This window comes from Anabrus simplex, chromosome 2, assembly GCF_040414725.1.
Source record: "Anabrus simplex isolate iqAnaSimp1 chromosome 2, ASM4041472v1, whole genome shotgun sequence".
Taxonomy (NCBI): Eukaryota; Metazoa; Arthropoda; class Insecta; order Orthoptera; family Tettigoniidae; genus Anabrus; species Anabrus simplex.
The window spans coordinates 892,726,382-892,754,088 of NC_090266.1; the positions used below are offsets into that span (position 1 = coordinate 892,726,382).

A 27,707-nucleotide genomic window follows, 5' to 3' on the forward strand; every position below is an offset into this window, starting at 1 on the left:
TAAAAATGCTTATAGGAAAAGATGGCAAAGATTTAGGGACACAACTGACCAGGCGGTTTACCTGGAGCTAGCCTGGGAAGTACGAAATCAATTGCTGGAAAGAAAGATTGAAAAATGGGAGGAACTTTGCCGTGAGATTGCGAATGTTGGCGAATTATATATAAAATGTTAAGCATTCAATTATAAATTTCAGTATAATACCGTAGCGAAGCACAGGCATCTTACTAGGTTTTTTTTTTTAAATACAGAACTCTGTTCATGTGGCTGTTGGTCACAATATTGTGAAGAGTGTTTCCCGCACTCGCATATAAACATGTGCACGCCACGCTCAGGCACTCAGTCTTGGCTTGGCAGCCGCTGAGAATGGAGGTCCTGTTGGATGTTACCGCCAAGTGCGAAGTGCACGCAGTTATTCGGTTTTTGAAAGCAAAAGATACTGAACCGATTGAAATCCATTGCCAATTGACAGAAGTGTATGGTGAGTCGTGCATGGATGTCAAAAATATTCATAAGTGATGTAGAGAGTTTGCAGCCGGTCGGACTGAAATTCACGACGAATGAACAAAGGAGCGGGAAACCGTCAATTTCCGTCAAGACAGTCATGAATATTGAGCAAATCGTGCTTGAAGATCTGCGGATCACCCTGGATGATCTCTGCACTTTGGTTCCTGAGGTTTCCCGAAGCGCCGCTCACAACATTCTGAACAGCATGGCGGCGAGGTGGTAGGACATGGGCATACAAAAACTGTCACAGTGTCTACAAAAATGCATCGAGCGAAATGGTGATTGTGCAGAAAAATAGCTAAATGTTCAAGCTGTAAAATTACATAAACCATTGTAGAAATAAACAGAGATAATAAGAGACCTTATTTTTGGGATTACCATCGTAAGTACATAAATGGCAATAAAATACTAACAGTAGTAATGCATTGTCATGAAACAAAAGTTAATATGGTAAGGTACCAGTTTGGAAATACGTACACTGCAATCATCCTGCATATAAGCTGGTTCCGTACAGAAACTGTTTACAGTTGGAATGCTAATATTTTCACAGCGCAGCATTGGACTTGGCTGTAACTGGATACGTTGAAGCTGTTCTCCTGGGAAATAGAACATTTTTTTAATGCACTCAAAGTTTTCAAAGTCAAGGCTACATAACACAACTTTAAAATGTTATCTCCCAAATGAGGAAAAGAAAATTGAAATCTGTACTATAATTCATAGTATATTTTGAAATCTTTAACACATTTCTCTTAACACACTTCTATTCAATATAAATCATTAGTGAAGAGGAAGTAAAATCTTCGTAAGTGATAGAGGAGTAAAAACTAAACTAACATAGATATCTATTTTGCATACGTTTTCAGCTGCATTATTAAGTTACCTTCTTAATCCGTTTACCCACCAGGGTTGGTTTTTTTTGGACTCGGCGAGGGATCCCACCTCTACCGCCTCAAGAGCAGTGTTCTGTAGCATGAGACTTTGGGTCGTGGGATACAACTGTAAAGGAGGACCAATACCTTGCCCAGGTGGCCTCACCTGCTATGCTGAACAGGGTCCTTGTGGAGGGATGAGAAGATCGATGAGGTAGACAAGGAAGTGGCCTTAAGTTAGGTACCATTCCAGCATTTGCTTGGAGGAGAAGTGGGGAAACCATGGAAAACTACTTGAGGATGGCTGAGGTGGAAATCGAACACTCCTCTACACAGTTGACCTCCTGAGGCTGAGTGAACCCCTTTCCAGTCCTCGTACCAGTTTACAAATTTTGCGGCAGAGCCAGGAACCGAACCTGAGCCTCCAGGGGTGGTAGCTAATCACTCTAACCACTAAAGAACAGAGGCGGACACACCTTGGAGTGTACCTGCTTTTTCCCTGGTACTGGAATTTAATTTGGGCTGATATGGTTTTCACTTTGGTTATGTCCATCCTCTCTGCTGTCCCTCTACTGAGTTTCATTAAAAACAGTGTGAATTGTCATTGTTTTTCAGCTACAATGTATCGCAATGAATACACTGACTATCTGACAGGCAATTTCTCTCTTATCAGGCACTCAGTTACATGAGTGTATTGGTGATTAATCTAGAGCAAAGGTGCTCAGCAGGGTGCCCGTTGAGGCTAGCCCAGTGAGGCCAGGCTGGCGTGACATAAATGCGGGCAGTATACATAGCAGGCATACATCAGAGTTTAGCGAGAGAGCGAACGCACTTTGCAGGAAGAGAACGGTGACATTCAGTTGTCATTACGAAGCTCTCCTTCACTACTCAGCGAAATGCTGAATGGGGTACAGTATTCAAGAAAAAAAAAACTGTATAATCACAAGATATTCCTGTTTGATTTATACTATGCTCGATGTAAACTGTTAGTTTTATTTTCTTGTATTATACATTCAAAGAAAACTAACACGTTATAATTTTCGTTTTATAATTTACAAAGGTACATGGTTTAAGCATACAAGCTAAGATTTGCAATTCCTGTTATTCATTCAGCAAAAGGTTATATTTACATAATTCAACAAGTTTACTGCTTGATTTTGCACCGTGTTATTGTGTTGTTTTAATTTCCCTGTCCACTGAATTTGAGCATCTATATATTAAAAATTTTTATGAAAAATAAAATCAGTCAGTCTGGTCACTCTATCTGGTCAATTTCCTTCATTTTTTAACTGAAAGGTACTCATGCACAAATTTGTCATCAAGTACTATAAATCACTTAACTTCTGCCTTCCTCAAATTATTTGATTTTTTTCAATTTGTTGTCTATTTGAAGCAATCATATCATTGGTTCTAATTGAGGTATGGAGTTCGTTTTGGCCTAAGAACACTCAGTGGATCTAGCTCTTTCATTTCAGCTCTTAACTATTCAAATTGGTTTGATTCTGAGGAACGTTATGAGTGCACATTCAATTTGACGTCTCATTTCTTCAACATTTTTTCTCATTGAAGCAATCATATATTTCGTTCTAACTGAGGTACGCAGTCCGTTTTGGTCTAAAAACACTCAGTGGATCAAGCACTTTCTTTTGAGGTATTAACTACTTAAATTGGTAGATTCTGAGAAAAGTTATGAGTACATTTGTCTCCATGACGAAGATCTTTGAAGGACTTTTTAACAGTTCGGCGCGTAGTGTTGTTCCAAGGAACGTTTACTCAGCCGCCTTGGGAAGGAACTCCTGCCAATGCATATTCAAAGAACAAAAAGCTCAGCGCGTAGTGTCAGCCGCCTTGGGAAGGCACATCGACCATGTCGTTGGGAAGGAACTCCCGCCATTGCATGTTCAAAGAGAAACAGCTCGACGTGCAGTGTTCTTCCAACGAGCGTTTACTCAGCCACCTTGGGGAGTGAGAAAGTGTGTTGCTACATGCACTATAACATGCTGTTTTACATGAAGATGTAAACATTTCATTTTTGCGAAGAGTTTCACTTCTTTTTTTTTTTTTTTTTTTTTTTTGCTAGGGGCTGTACGTCGCACCGACACAGATAGGTCTTATGACGACGATTCACTTCTTTTAATAGATTATGGGTGTTGGTAGGAAAACAAAGAATGCTAAGCGGATGTATGAAAAACGGAAGTTCAAAATGGCAAGGAATTTCATACTGAGTGCAACTTGATTACGTGTGGTCCTTCTATAACAAAAAAAAGACGACTTCTTGTACATGAGAATTTTTCAGTGACGTGTGGTTCTTCAAATACAAGCAATTCTGAAGTGATTCCTATTATTGGTGATGGTAATTGTTTATTCCATGCAATTTCATATAGTTTATATGCAAATGAAGATAGACATACTGAAATACACTGAATTGTTGTAGTCAATATTACCTAAAAGTGGCTTGCATATTGGAATTTTATTATTGGAGACGAGTCCTATGAACAAAATATCACTAAGGTTTCTGATTATAAATGTGTAATGATTGGTAATGGACGGAAAGGTGGACATGCTGAACTTCACAGTGCGGGTGAGTTGCTTTTTAGCACCTCTTCAGAGTTCACAGGGAAAATAGTGATGTAATAACAGATTTTACTGGGGATTTGGGCAATGGATATTATAATATCTTGGAAAAACACCAACCCAGCCATACAGGTCTTACTCCTGAAGTTCAGAGGCCTAAACGTAAAGCCACTTTAACAGGTCATCGTGAGTCAACTGCTAAGTCTGTAAGACAGCGTAATCACAAAATTGACGGTCTGAAATTTAATATTGCTTCAAGGTGTGCTGTTTCACATGTTATTCCAAATGTTAGGTCTTTTTCTGTAGGTGATCTTCAAGAAGTTTGTCAGTATTGCTCTGCGCTGTATTTTAAATCTGGGAGGAATACAGCAGGACGCTTCACTCTCTGTTGTTATGATGGAAAAGTAAAACTTCCACCTATTACAATTATTGACAAATTGGAACAGTTATTCACTGGTAGTGACGGAAAATCCAAAACTTTAGACAGAATATTCGGCAGTACAATAACGCAATGTCATTTGTTTTCTTTTTGGTGCAAAAGTTGACCTACCACCAAATTATGGTCCTTACACTTTCAGAATACACGGTATGGTTCATCATCGAATTTCAACATTATACCCCAAAGATGGGCAAAGTGCTTCATATGGTCAGTTATAAATTCTTGACTTCACCAAAGCTAATGATGAAAGAACCATGGCTCTAACATAGATTTGACCAAAGAGACACTTACAGATTTGAATGATTTGTTGAATAAATTTAATCCTTATGTTCGTTCATACAAGACCATGCATTACAAGGTCAAAGAGGAAGAAGTTTTTTCTCTGAAAGAAAATAGTCCTCGACTCAATTTTGCTATGCGGTTCTACCATGAACCATCTGCAGATAAGTAATGTTACAATGATCCAACAAATTCTAAAATTGCTGCTGTGTTTGAAACAGCTGATGGAGCGCCACCTTCTCACAGACATTATAGTGCATGAAAAGGAAGGTGGATTGCAGAAAATAGATTATGATAGTATGCATTTCGATCCTCTGTGTTATACTTTAATTTGGCCCTGTGGTCAACCTGGTTGGCATATAGATATGCCTATTGAGGGTGTACGTCAGACACCAATAAGGAAGACTTACTATGCGAAAGTATATTTTATATAGAATTGCAGTGAGAGGAGGTGGTCCATCTGGTGCCTTCAATCCTGACATAAATACTGGAAAACTTACTCAACAACTTTTTGTGGACTATTACTGCCGTATTGAAGGGGACAGACTAAAGTACATTCGGAGGGAAGAAACTGTAGAGACATATGTAGGGTTAGCAGATGCTGTACATGTGAGAGCTGAACAGGAGAATTTGAGAGTAGGTAGGATGGTAGTTCTGCCTTCTTCGTTCATTGAGAGTCCAAGGAATATGATGCAGAATTACCTGGATGCTATGGCAGTAGTCAGAAAGTTTGGGAAACCCGATCTATTTATCACCCTGCATGGCCCGATATAATAAATAGTATTCATCCTTGGAAGACACCAAATAATCGACCGGACATTGTGGTACGAGTTTTCCATCCTAAGGTGCAAGAATTAATACGACTAATTTATAAAGTGGAAATCTTTGGAATAGTTACAGTGTTCATGTACACTGTGGAATTTCAAAACTGTGGGCTGCCTCACATTCATTTCTTACTAACCTTACAAGATAATTCGAAATTATTAGGAACACAGAGGACATAGATAAAACTGTATCAGCTGAAATTCCTGATCTTTCTAATGAAGAACTCTGTGAAATGGTTAAAGCTCATATGGTACATGGACCATGCAGTCATCTTAATTCTTCTTGTGTGTATGCAAGATGGTAAATGTAAAAAGGATTTTCCCAAATTGTTCAATGAGGAAACAAAGGATAATGTCAATGGCTATCCCCTTTACCAAGGGAGAGATAATGGTAGAACCATAACTAAACGTATAAGCCAGCCCCGTGGTGTAGGGGTAGCGTGCTTGCCTCTTACCCGGAGGCCCCAGGTTTGACTCCCGGCCATGTCAGAGATTTTTACCTGGACCTGAGGGCTGGTTCGAGGTCCACTCAGCCTACGTGATTAGAATTGAGGAGCTATCTGACGGTGAGATAGCGGCCCCGGTCTAGAAAGCCAAGAATAACGGGCGAGAGGATTCATCGTGCTGACCACACGACACCTCGTAATCTGCAGTCCTTCGGGCTGAGCAGCAGTCGCTTGGTAGGCCAAGGCCCTTCAAGGGCTGTAGTGCCGTGGGGTTTGGTTTTGATAACTAAACGTATTCATGGAGAGTATGTTGAAGTAACCAATCAATTCATTGTTCTGTACAATCCATTCCTTTTGCTTTATTTCAGTGCTCATATCAATGTTGAGATCTGTTCAAGTGTGCGTTCGATCAAATATGTGCATAAGTATGTCTATAAAGGTCATGATTGCTGTAATATACAAGTAGCTGTGGAATATGATACCCTTGCTCATGATGAAATCAATGTATTTTTGAATGCTCGATATGCTGTAATATACAAGTAGCTGTGGAAGATGATACCTTTGCTCATGATGAAATTAATGTATTTTTGAATGCTCGATGTGTTGGGCCAAGTGAAGCTGCTTGGAGAATGCTTGCATATCCTATGCACAATCAGTCGCATACTATAGTTCAATTGCCGGTTCATTTGTCTGACTCTCACAATATTTACTTCAAGAATGATTCCCCTAAGGAAGCATTGATCCAAGCTGAGTTGCATGGTTCAAAATGAACAGCAATCCTGCGACAAGAAGTCCTTACATTTACCCTGAAACCCTAGTTCACTATGTATGGAGTAAGAATGAATGGCATAAACGTAAAATGAATACTAAAACTACAGGCCGAATATTCAATGTTTTACCTTCTGATTCAGAGCAATATCATTTATGTCTATTATTGCTACATGTGGTAGGAACCACCTGTTTCAAAGATTTGAGGACTTATAAAAATGTAACGTACCAATCTTTCAAAGCAGCCGCCAAAGCACGAGAGCTAATATTGAACGATATTGAATTGCAACGTGGTCTAGAAGAGGCCTCTTCCTTTCAAATGCCTTATCAGCTTCGACAGTTATTTGCCTACATATGCATATTTCATTCACCTTCAAATGCTTCAAACTTATGGAATGTCTTCAAAGAGGCTATGCCTGAAGATTTCCTTAAATCATACACACCATAATAGCTTACCAATTAACTATGCCAGACATTTCCACTACACTAAAATTACATGGTTTTTCTCTTTCGTCTTTCGATTTACCTAAAATTGAGGATCCTCCTGAAAATGAAGAGGAAACTTGGGAGGAAATTAAAGTTGGTGAACTAACACAGATGAGGGTTACAGCTAATGAAGAACAACGGGTTGTTATTGACAAAATTCTTCACTTATTCCTGAATAATGATGCATCTACAAGTGGCTGCAAGGCATACTTTTTGGACGGACCAGGCGGTACTGGAAAGACCTTTGTGTATCGGTGTTTAATCCACAGTTGCATTAATTTAGGAATACAAGTCATTTCTGTAGAGTGGACTGGAATTGCTGCTATGTAGCTTCCTCATGGTCGTACAGTTCACAGCCAATTTAAATTAGAACAGCAAAGAGGCTAATATTATTCATTCTGCTAAGCTCATCATTTGGGATGAAGCACCCATGGCAAACAAACATTCTTTAATGTGTATAAACTGGTCACTGAAATATATCATGGGTAATGAGTACCTTTCGGTGGAAAAATTATCATACTAGGAGGTTTCCGACAAGTATTACCTGTTATTCCTCATGCATCAAGAGCTGCTATAGTACAAAATTAAATTAGGTTTTCACATCTGTGGCCACTTTTCAAAATTTTTAAATTTGCAGACTTCCTCTTGAAAATCGGTAATTGTGAATACCCTTCTAATGATGAGAACTTTACCGACTTGCCTTCTTCAATAATTTCAAATACAGATATCATCACTGAAATTTATGACAAAAATTTATTTTCATCCTCTCATGACACCTTCAATCGCTCCACAACTGCAATTCTTCCACCGAAAAATGAGCATTGCCATGAAATTAATAGCATAGTTTCAGATCTACTTCCAGGAACTTCAAGACCTTACATGAGTGTGAATACATTGGTAACTGAAGAAGAAGGTGAAAGTGAAGTTTTACAGTTTCCCATTGAATTTTTGAACAGCCTTGAGATAGGTGGTCTGCCTCCCCATGTGCTGACTTTGAAAGAAGGTGCTATTGTAATGCTGCTTAGGAATTTCAATGCAACTAAGGGATTACTGAATGGGATGAGGCTAATAGTTAGAAAAATGCATGACAATATCATAACTTCTAACTGGTGTAAACAGTGGGGAGCGAATACTACTACCCCATGTAGATTTGTTTCAATCTGACACTAAAATGCCCTTCTCTTTTAAACGACGGCAATTTCCTATTACATTAGCGTTTTGTATTACGATCAACAAAGCGCAGGGTCAAACGCTTCATCGAGTTGGAATCTATTTGCCTGATCCTGTTTTCAGCCACGGACAATTGTATATTGCTTTATCCCAAGGGAAAACATTTAAAGATGTAAAAGTACAGTAGAAATTAAACCTAAGGGTCGATGCACAGTGAACATTGTCTGGAAGGAAGTGTTGTGAAATAAATGTTATAAACTATTACATAATGTCATCATTTTCAAATTCTAATAATCCAAAATAATGCTGCAGAGCAGCACAGGTGCCCTAGTAGTATTTAAAACTTATCAGGCAACCGATGATAATAGCTAGGCTCTAAATGGCAAGGGAGTTTCATATCAAGTTGGGGCATAGATATTTACTATCCAAAAACTTATCAGGCAACCGATGATAATAGCTAGGCTTTAAATGTCAAGGGAGTTTCATATCAAGTGGGGGCATAGATATTTACTATCCAAGATTAAAGTACATGAACAATGTAAATGTATCTACCAAATAGATGTACAGTATAGACATGATATTGTATAGGCTTTTGGGCTTGTGCCGTGTCAAGAAAATAACGTGAAATTCTTAACGTCTCGCAGAAAACTGTGCTCTGCATCCTCAGAAGAATTCTTGACTGCCCACAAGAAAGGCTCCTTAAACAATGACACTTTTGAATTTGGAACGTTATAATAGAAGTAGAAATGGAAATGGTAAGTTCGTTCATCACCAGATGGCCCCCAGGACTTGGCACAACGCTAACGTTCGAAGCGGAAGCTGACTGAACTATCACAATCAGACTATGCAGTTCACATAACATGTTTGCGTAACATATGACAGGTGTAAGACATAGACATAAGCCTGGAATGAAACATCTGGCGAAGAGGAACATACGAATTTGGAAAAACACCGAAACGAAATAACAATAGTGAAGGGGCAGGGAAGGGAACTACCTACATAAATTTTTAATGGCTGGCAACCAGGTATTACTTAATTGATAGCCGGTGTCCCTGTTGAAATTGTTAGGATTTCTACGCATTTCCACAGCTTCCCGTATAATCATGGACCTGTAGTGTCTAGTGTGGGTAAGAGCTCGAGTATCTTGGAACATGACATCATGACTCAACGATAGAGCGTGCTCAGCTATTGCCGATTTGTCAGGTTGGTTGAGACAGTATGTACAGTATGTCTTCAATTAAATAATCTAACTGATGTTAATCCCGATAAGCATAATTGGATTGTTGGCACGTTTATCTGATAATTTAAACCCTAGCAACCACAAGCCACAGCTTATCCACCTTAACTCTGTATTATATTAGAAATGCCCCTAGAGCATCTCTTAAAATTTAATAGTGGAAATTATAATTCATTATGTACATTACAAAAATATTTGAGGTTGTAGGCCTCTTTACTGTATCCGGTCACTGTCGGCTGCCCTAAAGATGGTTTTCCATAGTTTCCCACTTTCACACCAAGCAAATGCTAGGGCTGTATCTTACTTAAGGCCACGGCCGCTTCCTTCACATTCCTATGCCTTTCCTATCCCATCGTTGCCATAAGACCTATCTGTGTCAGGGCGATGTAAATCAGACATCGTAGAAACAAAAAGGATCTGGTCAAAATATGTAAACTGCAATGAACATAAATAATTACAACATAAAGTGAAAATGATGTGAATTTCTGCCTTCTTTCTTACATTATTTTCTGCCTCCATTTCAAACGCGGGTATCACCACAGTGATCGAAAGTGACTGGGAGAACTTTGCCCAACCTTCACGGCCTGTAACGTAGCAGCTTGGAGAAAGTCGGAATGTCCAAGGTAAAGTCGAGCGGGAAGCACGGATTACCCTGGCAAGATGAGCTCAATTTTCCAGAACTGGCCTTACGATGATAGCCTGCCTAAAGCTGTGTGGAGGCTTTTTGGATTTAGATTCTGTTGCTGTTAATCCATTCAAAGATTGCAGGACTGTGAGTCTCTAAGAGTTAGCTACTTTCCCCTGGTCCTTGTGTTTTATCCCTGTCCTGTTTAAAGTTTCTCTAAATATTTTTTAATATATCCAAGCCAGAAAAGTAAGAGATGGAAAGATCTTGGTGTTTTAACTCATGGGAACTGTTGCTTAAATGGCCCCTTGTAGAGGATCTAACCAGTTTACAAGAATACAATCGTTCTTTCATTCATTTATTCAGTCAGTCAGTCAGTCAGTCAGTCAGTCAGTCAGTCAGTGCCATTCATTCAATTATTTATTCAGTAATGCAATATTCCAGATTGTATTAACTTATTAATTTCATATTAATTTTTCTACTCACTGTTGTGATGAGTCATATTGAACACCCTACCTTAAATTACTGTCTGAACACACTACTTTATAGTAAAAATGCTCTTGCATCACATATCTTGAGAAAATTTATGCATGTGGTACTCACTATTTCTTGCCCAACCCAAGGTGTGACAATATGTAGTATTTTCAGCTCCCTCTTCTGGTAGACACACAGGACGCACAAAATCTGATATCTTGACAGGCTGTTCCAATTTAACCATTACAACAGTACTGCCTTCCACAGGTGATTTTACCATTCCTACTACCGGCCTTTCTTGCTGCCAAGGTGATGAACCAGAGAGACGAACACTGCCTAAACGCGCTATCCACTGAGCTTTTGGCTGCCTGAAATATGCAAGGAATAAAAAATTACACAAATTCTGGAAGAAATATTTTGAATCACAATGAAAATAATTTTTACAACATAGGAGCTACAAGGTTTGGGGCACATTTCACAGTAATTACCAGTACTTTTTTCCTCACATTTGCACAGTGCTACTATACAGTGGTTATATGTCCTAGAAAACATTAAACACACAGTACATGTATACAGCACAAGATGGTGGTGTATTGGACAGGTACTACGCACAGGGCGATGGGCTGCAGTAGTGAGTCAGGCTCCTTGCAGAATGAATGTGATGAAGCTAGAACAGCATGGGAAGTACTGGAACACCCACCATGATTACCAGACTAGTCTCCACGCAATTTTGACCTTATCCTCAAAGTAAAAGGGCCATTGCATGGGAGACTGTTTGGGATATGAAAGGACATTGTCAATACTGTGAAAATGAGACTGCATAATTCACATATGTAGTGTTCTCCCTAAAAATCTTCGTCAGCCGGGTGGGAGGAATGAGAAGCCGGGCGGGGAATACTACGTAATATGAATATGATAAAATTTCAATTTATTACCCTCCGGTAAACAGGTAAACATTAAATACAAAACTGGATTATTTTAGTGTTATTATCATGAACAAGACAACAGAGTATTCTGAACTTCTAGTATTCTAGTGCTTGTTCATAATTATGTAACATAGGGGCTTACCACTCGATTTTTGTGGAGTGCCAACGGGTTTGTAAAGTCCTGCGGAATCGAGTGCTCACATGCAATTCCACGCTTACCCAGACACCGTGCATGGCAGTACGTGATAGTCAAGGTAAATATTTAAAATCCTATGTAACTGATGCAATTATGCAGCCAATAACTACAATTTATGATTTGAATAAACAGTTTTACAATGTTTACATATTGATTTGAAGGATCCAATGACTCAAGTAAGTATGTATTAATATTATGTAACTAGCACATATCTAAGTTATGTTAGCCGGGCGGTCTGTGAAAATGGCAGGGCGGTGCATCCATTAAAAATGTCCAATGCATACAGTAAGGTGACTAATATCCAATGTTTCCCACATCATTGGCAACATGTTGCAGACAATCCAGGGGACTGCTGTGATGTTTTACCATAAAGATTACTGTACTCTCTGATAATAATAATACATAGCACAAAGATTTTATGCCTGACAGTTTCGTTGCTTTATATCTTACACCTGGTAAACATACACAGCATTATTCATACATTCTATAGCACTTTACACTCCTCACTCCCATCTGTATGTTTCTATTTGTTTGGTAGATTCCAAATTTGTGCAGGAAAAAAAATAGTTATCATGACTTATGTTCCAACCCTCGTATTAATTACTATTTGACGTGAAGTATTTGGTGAGAACAGAGTTATTTCTTTACTGTCATTAAGAAGTGGTGTTAAAATGCAAGAGTTCTACAATATTTCTTGGTCTTGAAAGTGGTTTAAATTGAAGAGACTAGAATGTGAAGCAATTGTACATATATTATGGTTACACTGGGCAATCTCTCATATTATATATATTTTAGTGCAGAATCTAAGTCCAGCATCAATTGTTCTTGATACACTTAAAATGAAGAATAGGTTACATTTAATTTCAAAAACGATTTTCAGGTACAATTTTAATGTTCTTATCCTCCTGGTCTGTAATTCTCTTCAAAATAATGGTTTGTCAGGCTGTTCTCATATATATCTTTTGGTACTAGGTTTTTCATTATGTGATTAGACTTGTAGTGTGTTCAAGCATTACTGTGATTAGAAAGGGCAGTGAATATTTCAAAGAGCCAACTGTAACAGCTACATAGGAAGAATTGAAATCACTGAGAAAAGAATTAGGTGTGTTATTGAAGAAGTCACTCAATTGAGGTCATCGATGGATGTAACTCTAGTTGACAGAATCAGAATCAAATTACTTTCTGTGAAAATTGACAGCTAATATCCAAACATCAGTCCACGTCTAATGTAAACATTCCCAAAATGCGGCAATGTTTCTGGCAGGCTGCAGACACTTTTAAGAAAACGTAGAATATAATGTTCTATAATCGCATTTAACCCTCCAGTACTAACATGACAAATCCTAGCGTGAGTGCTAACATCGATTTGTGAGTCTGAAGTTATATAAATGCATATTTATTATGTTTTAAAGCAAGTAAATCATTTATGAAAGTGAAGCCACGTTACAAAAATTTATTACTAAGGCTTGCATTGTTATTGTTAACAATAAAGAGGAAGAAGTAAATTCACCATTGTCAGGAAAGATAAACACAGAAATAAATACTCTTAATGATTAACTAGAAAACAAACACTCCTAATGATTAGCTAGAAAACTTGGATAGTGACATTTCTTACAAAGATGCAATGAACAATTCACAGTCACAGTCAATCACCATGTTCACTCCTTCTTTTCAGAACAAGTTGGACAAACAACCACAATGTGCTCCAAGAACATGAACTTCCTACACAAATAACACTTGTATTTTGATTTACGACTATTCTTTGAGTCACAGTATGCACACTGACCATGTGCTTTTTCTTCCTGTGCAAGCACTGGCATGTTCTCAGCTGGAATGTTACAGATCTCTTGAATTCTCTTTTGAGTCAGTCTTGGGACTTGCTTGACTGTGGATCTCCTTTATGATCTCCAGTTAAATTGAACGCCAGTGTTTCTAAGAAAATTCTTCGCATCATATTAGCTTCCAGATTGTTGCTGTTCATTATCACAAAAGCATTTACAGCAGCAATGTTCATCAAACTGTAAAAGATTGCCATAGGTCACTGGCAAGTTTGCCTGGCACAGTTATACCCTGCACTAAGCTTATCAACCACATCAACACCCCCTCTTGTGTCATTATACTACATGATCATTTCAGGTTTAACAGTGTTGGAGTCAACTTCGTCATCACGATGCATTGTGAATAAAAACAGCACATTTTTGCCTTTCCTGGGAATGTATGATACTATGGTGGAATTTCCGTGGAACCTAAACATGCTGGAGCCGACGAGTCTATTTTTGCCTTTCCGAAATTCACAAGGTAACTGCTTTTTGTTTTTTCTTATAGTACCAAGAAAAGTCAATTTATGGTTTTTCAACAAACTTTCAGATAATTCTATGCTGGTGAACCACAATCATCCATGGTCACATTCCTACCTGTATTGGCAATAGTTTTCACTAATTTTTCAACTACTGTTTTCGCACTGTTATCAACAGAATATGAGCCATTGGTTTGTTTACCAATATACACCTCAAGGTTTTATGTATGAAGCATTTTAGCACATACTAATGCATAGATATTTTCCCATATTTATTGGGTTTGCTTTGGATGTACTGGCGGAAGCTACATCTTCCACTGAAAGCCTCAAGTTTTTCATCAACAGTCGTATATTCAGATGGGGTGCATTTAGCTTGACAATTTGCCACAAAAACGTCAAATACATCCTGAATTGCAGCCAATTTATCAGTTTCATGTCAGTGCAATCTCATTTCTTTGTTATCAAAACTAATACACCTCAGGAGAAACCGAAACCTCTCCAGTCACATAGTGAGCTGAAACATCTCAATTGATGTACCTTTAGTTTTCCATAAGTCCGTTCCATTCAAATGGTTTGTCTTACCTACACCAGAAACAGTAGCAGCGATTAGGGGGGCGAGGGTGGACAGGCACCTGCCCCCACACTTTGTGGAAAAAACATCACATTTTTATTCCATTTTAGCCAACTGAAACTATTAATTAAATTATTTTTAAAAAGCAATTTTTACAAGCCTTGTTTTCTAATCAACTAATACTGTCTTTTATTTTCTTGAATTATTAACAAAATTATTAGCAGAAATATGGACAAAATGTTGTTCTTCATGGCTAACCGACTTGTATAGCAACACAGCAAGCAGTGGACACCTTTGTATATGCTGTGAGGAAGGGTAGCAGGAGTATATATTTTTTGGGAAGGTCATGGACACTGAGGTATGATTCACCCTCTTGCCATGCACATTCATCATTCTGGCAGTCTCTTTTTAATGTCTTAGTTTCTTAGTGTGCAGTCTAATACTAAATGATTTTTTATTGTATAAACTCACCATGCTTCTATTTAATAGTAATATATGTGTAATTATTGTTCCTATGGTAAAACTTTCATTGTAGTTTATTGAATTTTTTTTAAAACTGTTATTACTGCACTTAAGTTAGTAAACCATCAACCATTACCTCTCAATCGAAATTCGCTTGGAGAACATCAAAAAGCATACCAGTTTGTAGCATCTTTTCATTTTTGATATATATTCCCCCCCGCCTGCTTTATTCGACAAACCCGGGTACTTTTTGTTGTCTGTACATTCTTTGCCCCCCACCCAACTTCTAATTCCCAATCGCCGCTACTGACCAGAAAGGTACAAGAAACCTAACTAAGCCTGCACTTCCACTAACTCAGAAGGTCTTGCAGTTTGATATTCTTGGTCATAAGATTCACAGATTATAGAAAGATTTGTACAATCGACCAGAATGTTTAGAATTCTCGCATCTAGCATCAAAAAAACAGTTCCATATATCTACAATAGAAGTCAAATTTCTTGCCGGTCCTTTCACCCCGGGCAAATGAGTTACGAGATTCACTGAGCAAGTTCTCACATTTCGAGGAGGAATATGCATTTTCCATTTCATGACACCGTCTTTTCCAAAGAAGTGCAGAACATTACGTTGTCGTTTTTGTTGTGTCAAAGCCCCATTTATCAATATCTTGCTCACCCTGTATCTTCTCCACGTCCTGTCCGACTCCGAATCTTCTTCACAACATTCAAGGTGATCTTCTTCCACAAAATCTTCAAAATCTTCTGCAGCCATGTCATTGTCTTCAGATTCCAGTAGTAATTTCAGCACGTACTCTTGTTCATGTTTGTAATTCATTTTGTTTCATTTCCAGCAGAAAGTAGCATGAGTACTAACTTCGGTCTGAGAGTCCCAAATAAAGGAATTCTTGCTAAGAACTTGAACCAGGCTCTTAACATTCATGCAACAAGAAGTACACCGACTGATTTGAATGTACCAACAAGCAAAGCATAAGCGAAGCATGCGCACTAAAGTTATAGAAGAATAATTGGGCGGTCAGTCTCGGAGACCGGATGTTAGTACTGGAGGGTTAAAAACCTATGCAACAGCGACCTTGCATCACTTTAACAGCCTCGTGGCTGCAGGCCAGCAGCCAGGTCAATCGTAACTCACACACAGCCATTTACACATGTGCAGATACTGTAATGAGTGGTAAAATGGATCGTTGGCTTAAGTCCGGTTCTTTGAAGAGTGGTTCAAAGAATCAAAATATTGCAGGTCATAGTGGAATCAGAAACTTAGGTTCCATATAGACTAAAAATATTATTAATATTAGTGGAATCACAAATATAGGTTCTTCAGTGTCTGAAAATATTGTAAGCCCTGACGGAGGTAATGCATATAAAGTTCGTAAATATATTGGCATGTAAATAAATCTCAGTTTTATCTCCATTTGAAACAGAGAAGTGATGTGTCTACATTGCATTATTTGCTAACCGAGTTTCATCCATTGAAAGCTTGTGATGATGATGATGATGATGATGATGATGATGATGATGATGATGATGATGATGATGATGATGATGCTTGTTGTTTAAAGGGGCCTAACATCGAAGTTCATCGGCCCGCCATTGAAAGCATGAAAACATCAAAACTCTCTCAACATATGCAGACAAAACACCCAGATAATGTTAAAAAGTCCACCAATGATTTTTAAACAAAAACTGATGTGGTGCGTAATGAATAAACACTATATACCAGGTGGCCTACCAACATCGTACATTCTACTTATAAGTTTCCCGCATGCACTAATGACGAATGGGATATCTAATAACTGATTTTCACAGGGGTATTACTGCTTACAGGCAGGTTACATCAGAATACGAAGAGATAACAACCGGATGGCTGCTTGCTGCATGTTCCTTAGTGCTACCTGTCAAATGCACACCCCTTTCATTAGTAAGCCGTGTTTGCAAATACTCAGTAATTAGGCTGGTATTTGGCAGAGTAGCAACTAAAGTTGCTGTCAGTGTAGTGACAAATGAATTTAAATCTATGGAGATTCTGTTTGGAATGCTGCTGAAGTTCGCAGATGGTATGTGCAGGAGTTTCCAAATAGCCACCTGCCATCTACAGGGTCTCTCTTATAAACCCAGACTGAGCGCACGGTGTTTGTTCTCTGTGCTACAGCAGCTGCCTCAGCCCAGCTTACATCGCACAAGGCCACCCTGCTTTAGGCGTGTATACAAGCTTTTATGAAATCTGGAAGAGTCATCCTTCATAACAAGGAACTTCATAAACACCATTAGGACTTTCTGCACACAATAGTGAGAGTTTGACTGTTCATATGACCATTAAGATGAAACCAGACCTCCTCTGAAAAGAACACAAGCTGTGGGTCGAATAAAGGATTATTCAATGATGCAAGATACACTCACAATATCTCACTCTTGTGGCTGGACAGCAGGTTTTAAACAATGGACCCGTGTAAAGCTGTACAGTTTGATGTGTAACAGCTTTGTAGCTCTGTGTACAGAAGAAACAGAAACCCCTACTTGTGCAAATTTTGTGAGTGATTTATTCGGTGACCATTCAAGATTCGCATCAATGTCATCCAGCTTTTCCTCTGTTAAAACTGTTCATGTGGGTGGATGGTTTTTATTGAATACTGAGAAAGTAGTTTCAAATTTATTTACAATTATGTGATCTATGCTCACGAAGGTGGCACTTCACCAGAAAATTGCTGAACAAATGCATCGCGTATCCGTCGAGCCGACTCGTACTTAGAATAACTTTTACATATGGACATAATTGCCTCACTATGTTAAAAGCTGAGATTCAGAGTGGCAACTGCTAGGTCAAGGTCAAGAACTGTGCGTGCACCTCCCATACAGCTGCTTAGGTGTGGAAGAGTAAAAACGCTGCTGGACAGTCTGGGTTTATAAGAGAGTCCCTGTATACATGTATTTTGCTGAGCAGAGGTGCAATTAAAAGCTAATGGATTGTTCAAGCACATACCATATACAAGCAACTTATTGGCAGAATGAAAGGTCTGAACGTGTATAAATTAATGAGTAACTGAAGTCTACTTGTTGCATCTTAGATGTGTTTAAAAATGTGCACGGTTACAGAAGGCGTGTAGTAATATGACTGCTGTGTGTTTCACATCCAAAATATAGACGCTGTAGTGCTCCTTTGTAAATCAGCAATTAGGCATCCCATTCATCATTAGTGCATGCGGGACCCCTATATTTAGAAATTACAGGGCTGGAGGGCCACCTGGTATATATAGTCAGGTGGTGGCAGTAATTAAGTGCTGTTCATGTTTCATAAGAATTATTGCTTACTCATTGCTTATTTATTGCTGAAATGGAGAAGCCACATACTATTGGCAAGGAATTAATAAAATTCGTTGCTCAAACTGATGGCCTCAGCAGGTCTGGACAAGAAAGCTAATAAATATTTGAGTTCAGTTTCATTATCAAATAATACATTAAGAGGAATAATAATAATAATAATAATAATAATAATAATAATAATAATAATAATGTTACTAGCTTTACGTCCCACTAACTGCTTTTACGGTTTTCGGAGACGCGGAGGTGCTGGAATTTCGTACTGCAGGAGTTCGTTTACGTGCCAATAAATCTACCAACACGAAGCTGACGTATTTGAGCACCTTCAAATACCACCAGACTGAGCCAGGATAGAACCTGCCAACTTGGGGTCAGAAGGCAGCGCCTCAGCTGTCTGAGCCACTCAGCCCAGCACATTAAGAGGAGGATAGGTAAAATGGCTGAAGGAAAACATTGATAAAGAGAATAAAAATGTGTACATTTGTTTGCTATCTAAATAGATAAAAGCACTGACATTGTAACTAATGCAATTTTAATTGCTTTCATCCATTATGATCACAAAAATAACCTGAAGGTTGATTTTTTTGTAAGTGTAAATTTAAGCATGCAGGGATCTAGTATCAAAGTGAGGTTTGAGATAAAACTGAAGGAATGATAAAAACTACTGAGCTGTGGATCCAGAGATCATATTCCGAAATCATTGAACAATTTCCTTTCATGGTAGATTTTGTCCAGATATCTGAAGAAAATGTTCCGAAGGAGATCCTCAACATTATTCAGTCATATTTCCTCGTGATGGTTGAAAGCGACATGTGGATAAGGAATTCATTTGCTGATGGGCCATCAACCAACTTCTCTCTTATGCAACCAGAAGATTCTTTGGCAGAACATTCAACTGACATTTCATTGAAATTATAGTTTCCACCATTTGTATCATTTATAGTGAGGGGTCTATTGCTGTATCTGCAGAGGGGTATTAGCAGTAAAGAAGATGCCACTGGATCTCAAGAGCTGCTCTGTCGAGTAGTTCAGGTTGTGAATTTTATTAAATCATGTCCCCTGAATAGTCAATAGTCAGTTATTAGGTATTATCTGTGAAGAGTCCGACTCGTTGGCTGAACGGTCAGCGTACTGGCCTTCGGTTCAGAGGGTCCTGGGTTCGATTCCCGGCCGGGTCGGGGATTTTAACCTTAATTGGTTAATTCCAATGGCACGGGGGCTGGGTGTATGTATTGTCTTCATCATCATTTCATCCTCATCACGACGCATAGGTCGCCTATGGGAGTCAAATAGAAAGACCTGCACCTGGCGAGCCGAACCCGTCCTGGGACATCCCGGCACTAAAAGCCATACGACATTTCATTTCATCTGTGAAGAAAAGGAAAATGGTCGTAAGCAGTTGTTAATGTGCTGTAAAGTAGACAAGAAATTTTTGGAACCACCACTGGTCTAATGCAACCAAAGAATACTTAACTATCAAGTTCTTGTATTCTCTATTCCTAGAAGCTATGCTTTTATTTCTTGATGACAAAATGAAAAGTTTTTAAAAACTGCAATTGCCATGGATCTTAATGATTGTTTATTTATTTATTTATTTATTTATTTATTTATTTATTTATTTATTTATACAAAAGACCCCTTATGGGAAACGGCTCTTGGCCAAATTTCTTGTAAGTTGGTAAATGATAATCTTTAATGTGTGGATCAAAATTGTTGATGTGAACAAAAACAAGGTCACCTTTCTGCTGCAGGGGTGGTGCTAAAGAAACAATATCTCTTCCTCATTCAGTGGTGGACCAGTTATTCTGCAACTAGCATGGCATTTTCCTTTACAGAGGTTTATATATTATTCGTTATTTATTTATATTTGAAAGACTTATAAACACTAAAACAACAATTTTCATGGTATTGCATGTGTGATTTTTTCTACAGGTGTTTGAAACTCCTCCACATATGATTAGAAAAGCATTGGAGCCATGTAACTTGTGGAATAACTTGTCTACCAGTGAACAAAGGGAATGCACTGTTATAACCCCGCCTCCTGCAGCATGCAGACGATCCCACATTTGTCCAAATCAAGCTAACACCACTGGTAATGTCTGTACATAAGTGAGCTGTTAGGTTTATACATTTCTGTTCAAGTGATCAAGACTCATTCCTATGCGAGATGCAAAAATTGTCAACTTCAAATAGTTGTCATTCAAAAAATTGTTATTTTTGGAAATTTGTGCCCATTGTCACTTTTGATTTACACACTAGGGACTATTGTTCATCGAAGTTTCAAGAATTTTGACTGAGAGTCATTTACCATATAACTAGTACGTAAGCCTGCTTTCGACACTCAAAATTACTATCTATAAAGTAATTGGAAATTCTAAATGGACAAATAATATATTTTATGAATAAAAGTTACACTTACCAGGTTTGATATGGCATTTAAAAGGAATCAAAACCAGGTATTATTGTATTTCCTTACAAGCCATATTGAGTGCAGTTGTAACTTGGAGTTGTACTTTCATGTCTATGGATCTGCTTACTCTTCAGACGGCTACAAACAACAGTCCAAAACACTGGAGTGGGGAGATTCATCCCAACTTTAAAGTTTGTCCTGGTGGCTTATTCATTGTTACAGAAAGGCTAAAGTTACAGGAAACTGCCTCCATTTAAGAATGCAAGGTGATTTGTGGTGCATAGCTGATCTACTGCTGAGAGAGTGTAATGGGGAGCCAGAGTTGCCTCATCCCATATGATTAACAAAGCCTGTCTTATTTACTCCATGTTTTCTGATATCCTTATATTAGACGTAGAGGTCTGCGAATTTAGAGTCATTACTCTTTCTTGTGACTTAACTTTACTCAATTCATCTTTCTCCAAATATATCATTTTAGCTTCAGTTGTTTGTCTCTATAACTGCATAATTTATCTTTGCCGCTTCTGACTTTGTTTATTCTTTTAGTATTTTTCCTGGAGTCTTAGTACCTTGGATGGGGAGCTCATTTGAAATTTGTTGATTTAACACACGAAATTCATATAACATTTCTTTTCAGATGAGCCTAATGTCTTCAAGGACGTCATGTTCTCGTGAGAAAGAGTCAAGCACACAAAATATCTCAACCAGATCACATCTTTACTACAGAAACACATACAACAAAGCATCTGAGAACAATATTTGTTAAGATGTCATTCCTCAAACTTGTATGTCCAACACTTGTCCCATTTCTCTACGGAGGGTATGAAATGAGACAAATCATCATAGTGAGTTTTTACGACTGGATGTCCTTCCTGACATCGAATTCATTTATATATGATATACAATAGTAGGAAGGGAGAGGGTGAAACCCAATGCCAGCACAAAACCTATTCCTATCTACTAGCACCAAAGGGTGCTCTAGGCTTTACATCCCTATCCAATGGATGAATCACCATTATCAGTGTCATATGCCCTCACTCCATATGAACACTGCAAAAAGGTTTGAAATTGAATCCAAGCTTTTGGCATGCAATCTGGTGATTAGAAATTGTATACCACCACCTCCTCTACCCTGCTGGCCAATGTTCTGATGATTTTTTTTTTTTTTTTTTTTTTTTACCAACAGGATTCGAACCCCTTAACTACGGTTTTAGGCCATGCATTTCACTCATTAACGATTATGGCCACCACGCAAGCTGCTATTATCAAGGGAGATAATGTGTTTGCATGCCCCAGAATGGACATTTCACTGAAAGACAGAATTTTTTTCTAAATATTTCAAGTATGATGGTCATCATTGCATTGTTCTTGTAACCCACATCTGGTACCAATTTAAGTCCCTCGCACGTTCTGATTTTCACATATCTGTGGAAGACAACAGAAGTCACAACGTACATAGTTCGACAACATGACGACAGATATAGCTGTGTTCCTACGTCATCTAAAAGAACAAAAGTCATGGTCATGAGAGGTTCATTGTATTTTTCTTGTAAAGGAGACATAATAATCGATAATTGATACCAATTTCAGCTGTTAAAACATTCTCTTTTTTTCAGTATCCCTGTGAATGACATACAGATTAGGGATTTCATATACAAATAAGATTGTCAAATTGAAAGGGCTGTAATTTGAAGGCTATAATTGTTGGGCTTTGTGTCAATTGACAACATTTATTTACACTATAAGGACAACCATTTATAAAAGTTTCAAGAATGTTGGCCTAGAGCAGGCTTTCTAACTCGAGCACTTAGTGCTGGGGCACACCAGCGCTGCACTCATTAGCACCATTCCCCTCCTTCCCCACCTACCACGCACAGTGGTCAGTGTATGTGTGCGTAAGAGACAGTACATTCATTCTCATTCTCTCTGTGTGTGTCATTCTCAGTAGAATCTATTCGATAGAACAGACAATCGAGTAGTTGGTTTCACCTTCGTTAAAAATGTTGTTTAATCCTTCATGGGTGGATTCATATTTTGTTCTCAATACCGAAGGGAAAGCTCACTGTTTAATTTGTCACATCATTTTAAGTGTAAAGTCTTCAACCGTGCGACGACACTACCACAATAAACATGTTTCCACCTATGATGACATTGTTGGCGCAGCAAGAACCGAACAAATTGCTAAGTTAAAATCGGAAAGTTCTTCAGAGATACGTAATAACTTACTCATTAGGAATTGTTTTACATGCAATTTAGGAGGCTTGTTTTCTTTTTTGGTTTTGTATTATTAAGAACTGTTTAGAATTAGACTTAGATGTGCTACTAAGAAAAAACACCAGGCGAGTTGGTGGTGTGGTTAGGGGCGTTCAGCTCTAAGCTTGCATCCGGGAGATATTGTGTTCGAACCCCACTGTCGGCAGCGCTGAAGATGGTTTTCCTTGGTTTCACATTTTCAAACCAAGAAAATGCTGGGGCTGTTCCTTAATTAAGACCACAGCCACTTCCTTCCCATTCATAGCCTTTTCCTATCCCATCATCACCATAAGACCTATTGCAAAAAAGAACCCACAAAGATAATTATTTTAATTATTTTATCTCCCTGTCCCACAGATACTTGAACCCAATACTTTAGGAGGCGCAGTTCGAGCTCGTTATGGGCTATTGTTGCTCTGAAAATTGCAAAAAAACAGATGTTTTCAATTCTGAATTTAAATAAACGGAGAACTAGGACTTCTCTGTCTGATGTGGACTTAGAGGCTGTACTTAGAATTTCTACTGCCAAATCGATTTTACCCATTATTGGTAAGTTAGTTGCTGCAAAACTATGTCAGCAATTGACATAAATGCTAAATGTACATTAAGGCAAACGCAAAGTATGTGCAGAATAAATTGTGTGTTTATGTGTTCACAGAACTGTCATAAATAATATTGTTTTCATAAGCTGCGCCCAGACTTGACGACCTGTGGTTCTGCCTCTGGCACTTCCCCTCCTTCCTCCATCACCTTAACGGTGCTATAGCACAGTACCGGGTCTGCTGACGGGGCCGGCTGGGGCTGTGGGAGCACCTCAGTTAGAATTGCTTGGCCTAGAGTGATTTTCCATAAGGATTATGCAGCTTACTTGTAGATGAGATTTTGGTCTTTTTCTTTCTTTAGGATTTCAGAATATCATTATTTTTGAAACACATGATATGTCACAAAATATTCACAAGTGCTTTCATTAAATTGAAACAATCCCTGATATATAGCAATACACACCAAAAATATACTTTTAGCATATAGTTTTAGCCCTGATATAGTAGGTTTGTTCCAACAAGCAGTTTGCGTATGGTTTTGTACTGATTCATGGACTGATGTAAGCGCATTCGCGAGCTATGTACTCATTGGGAACCGTCGATAAACAGCTGTCTGTTGGAACGGTTTGTCATTGGTCAAAAAAAACTACAATGTGCATGTGTTCATGATTATGTGGGAGATTCATGGTCAGCATGTTTGAGAATAAATAAACAGTTCTTGTTCTGCTCCGCTTGTTAATGCTCCTTGAACATTTCATTATCATAGCGAGGCACTGTTTTATATAAATATATTGGTTACTAAATTATTTATTGTCAGGCGAGTTGGCCGTGCAGTGAGGGGCGCGCAGCTATGAGCTTGCATCCGGGAGATAGTGGGTTCCAAACCTACTGTTGGCAGCCCTAAAAATGGTTTTCTGTGGTTTCCCATATTCACACCAGGCAAATGCTGGGGCTGTACATTAATTAAAGCCATGGCCGCTTCCTTCCCATTTCTACGCCTTTCCTATCCCATCGCCGCCATAAGATCTATCCGTGTCAGTGCAACGTAACGCAAATAGTAAAATATATATATATATTTCTTTCACTGCATGTAACTTACATCATTTAAACTTAATTGCAAACAAGTAAAAAAAAATTATAACTTGCCCATATAATAATCTCTTACCCTTTTGGGATACTGTAATGTATCTCCAGACAATATTCACTGGATATATATTTATTTCACTGCATGTAACTTATATCATTTAAACATTGTACCGGGAGGTACCCCTCAATGTCACGCATTTAAAACTAGTGCCTAAATGAACTCCTCTATTGGCAAAACAGTGAAACTGAAACTACACTAACTTAGAAATTTACTCAGAAGATGTCACCACCTAAATGTCCGGCTCCATGGCTAAATGGTTAGCGTGCTGGCCTTTGGCCGCAGGAGTCCCGGGTTCGATTCCCGGCAGGGTCGGGAATTTTAACCATAATTGGTTAATTCCGCTGGCACTGGGTCTGGGTGTATGTGTCGTCTTCATCATCATTTCATCCTCATCACGACGCGCGGGTCGCCTACGGGAGTCAAATCAAAAGACCTGCATCTGGCGAGCCGAACTTGTCCTTGGGCACTCCTGGCACTAAAAGCCATACGCCATTTCATTTTTTTACCACCTAAATATTGAGTAATTTTGTTACTGTGAAGTTTCCTGAACTGACTGAATTTCTACTAGTTTTGTTTGCTATCCATCAAGAAGTTTGGACATTTTTCCACAACTGACACTACTAAAAACTATGATCATGCACTCTGGTGCGAGGTGTAAGAACTTATAATTCAGAGAAGTTTTGTATTCATAAGTTTTTTTTTTTTCTGATTGATGTTCATTTATTTTTGGGTTGGCAATATTTCCTTTTTATTCCACCAGTTTTGAATCTAGCCAATCCCTAATTTCTGTAATTAATTTTCCACCTATCACCGGCTTCTTCTTCGATTCTGAGTGTAACTTTGAAATTAACCAATAAACTTGAGAGGGTGTGGCTAGTTTAATCTTGAATGGTCTCGAACCTTCCCTGAGGGTTTATAAACTGCAGATTTTCATGTTTCTTGGCCATTTGATCGTCATCGTACTAAGTGTGTGTGTAAAAGCAGGAGGCGGGTGGCCTCTTTCATCGATCAGCAGTACGTCTACAAGGTAATGGCCACATAACATCCTTCTTTCTTGCTAACTCTGCAGTTTAACCCGCGGGAAAGGTCCGAATCGTTAACTATGTAACCTACTTCTCTAAAAATGTAACTTCTGCCGGCTAATGTAAAAAGTTTCATAAAATCTTTAACTGTAAATCGGGGATAGAGAGTGACGTACCCTCTTGAGCTCCCCATCATCGTGGTTTGAGGTGACTACATTTCATAACTGTTTTTCATTCTGTAATGTGGTAAAGTAATTTCTATACGAGTCACCTCAGTAGTTTGGGAATAGCGCCTGTTTCATCGGCCTAGAGCTCCATAGGTTGTTCTAAGTGTTCATATCTAGGAGTGCAAGTTATGCCTCTATTCATTTTGTGTTTCGGGCCAGTTACTTAACCTGTTCTTTTCTGCAAAGGCGCTATAGGTTGGGCACGAGATACCCCTGTTTCAAATTGTAAGTTGGGCCTTGAAAGGCCAGAGATTGTGAGTTGATGTTGCCTTGAGTAGGCTTGAGAAATTGAGAGCCGTTTAGCTCTTTTACAAAATTTTGTAATTGTAAAGTGTGCCTCTGGGAAGGCTAGATATTGTGTTTTAGGGAGCAAGTGCTCTGGAATTAGGGGATTTCTGCCCCTCATTAAATGATACCTCTTCCTTTTCTAAAATTGTAAAACTAGAGGCTTAAAGTCCAAAGAGTTAGGGTTCTGAATCTTGGATTTTTCCCTATCTTGTTTAATGATTGCTACTTGTACCTGTAATATTGTCATAAAAAATTGTTAAGGTTGAAGTTCTGAAAATATAACCTTCAGTTTAAGTTTTAAATTCAATTTTTGACATTGTAGTTAGACCCATTCCAGCCTGCACCTTCCTTAACCTCTTTCTGCTTCACAGGTAACCCCGTAACAAACATAATTGCAAACAAGTAAAAAATAATAATAATAACTTGCCTAAATAATGAACTTTTTCCCTTTTGTGATATTATAATGTATCTCCAGATCATCTTCACTGGAATAAAATCATAAAATCATCAGAATTGCCTTCAATGCCGTCGTGTATCATTCTAGTGTCTGTTACTTTGTTAGTGTGTATTCAAATATGACTTTTTAATTGTACATTAACTCCTACGTCTGTTTAACTGTAATAGTATGTGTAACCTGTCGTCTGCTCCTGCCAGATTATGATGACCAATCAGCTGTTCACAGCTATGGACCACAATGCACAGGTTACAGCTATTTTTGTGTACTGCGCATATCACTAACGAACAGTTCTTACTCTGGACCACGAACTGCTTTGCCAGTCAGCAAACTGGTTCATGAATGGTCCACAGTCTGTTGGAACAACCAACTCCGAGTCTGCATTTCAGTTTGAAGTTTGTTGGAACTCTCTTTCTTTACCGCGCATGCGTCAGACAGTTTGCAAACTGTTCATGTTGGAACAAACCTATTATACTCCTTAATAATGGATAAACATGCTCATGCACAGATTAATTACATTATTCAAATCAGTATTCAAAACCATTATTGATATATAGCATATCAATAAACTATAGATTAAAAATTGCCTCACCATCACTGGTTCTTAAATATCTTAAAACAAAATTCACCCTTGAAAACATGAAGCTGTTGTAAGGAGCCATTCAGAGGAAACAAGAGTTCCATCACAAACATGTACGCCATCTTTAAAGAGTGCTGCATGCCAAGGCCAGTCTCCATGAACAGCTGACTTTCCAAGTCCCTCCACTCCAGTGTTGTCTCGTAGAGGCTGAGTACCACATTCTTCAAACAAGCAATGGCAACCATTTATTTATATTACATTGTGAATATTAGAAATTGCATAAATATATATATGAGAAAACCTTGAGA

General features: G+C 38.4%; 1 protein-coding gene across 1 annotated transcript in view; it reads right to left on the reverse strand.

The window, feature by feature from the left end:
* The window catches only part of LOC136864538 (atrial natriuretic peptide-converting enzyme), a 277,453-nt gene that overhangs the window by 10,557 nt on the left and 239,189 nt on the right, over positions 1 to 27,707 (reverse strand). The window contains exons 10-12 of the mRNA XM_067141648.2: positions 27,449 to 27,620; positions 10,825 to 11,063; positions 982 to 1,100 (exon numbers count right to left, since the gene is read on the reverse strand). Of these exons, the coding sequence (XP_066997749.2) occupies positions 982 to 1,100; positions 10,825 to 11,063; positions 27,449 to 27,620 (530 nt within the window). The remainder of the gene's footprint in view (positions 1 to 981; positions 1,101 to 10,824; positions 11,064 to 27,448; positions 27,621 to 27,707) is intronic.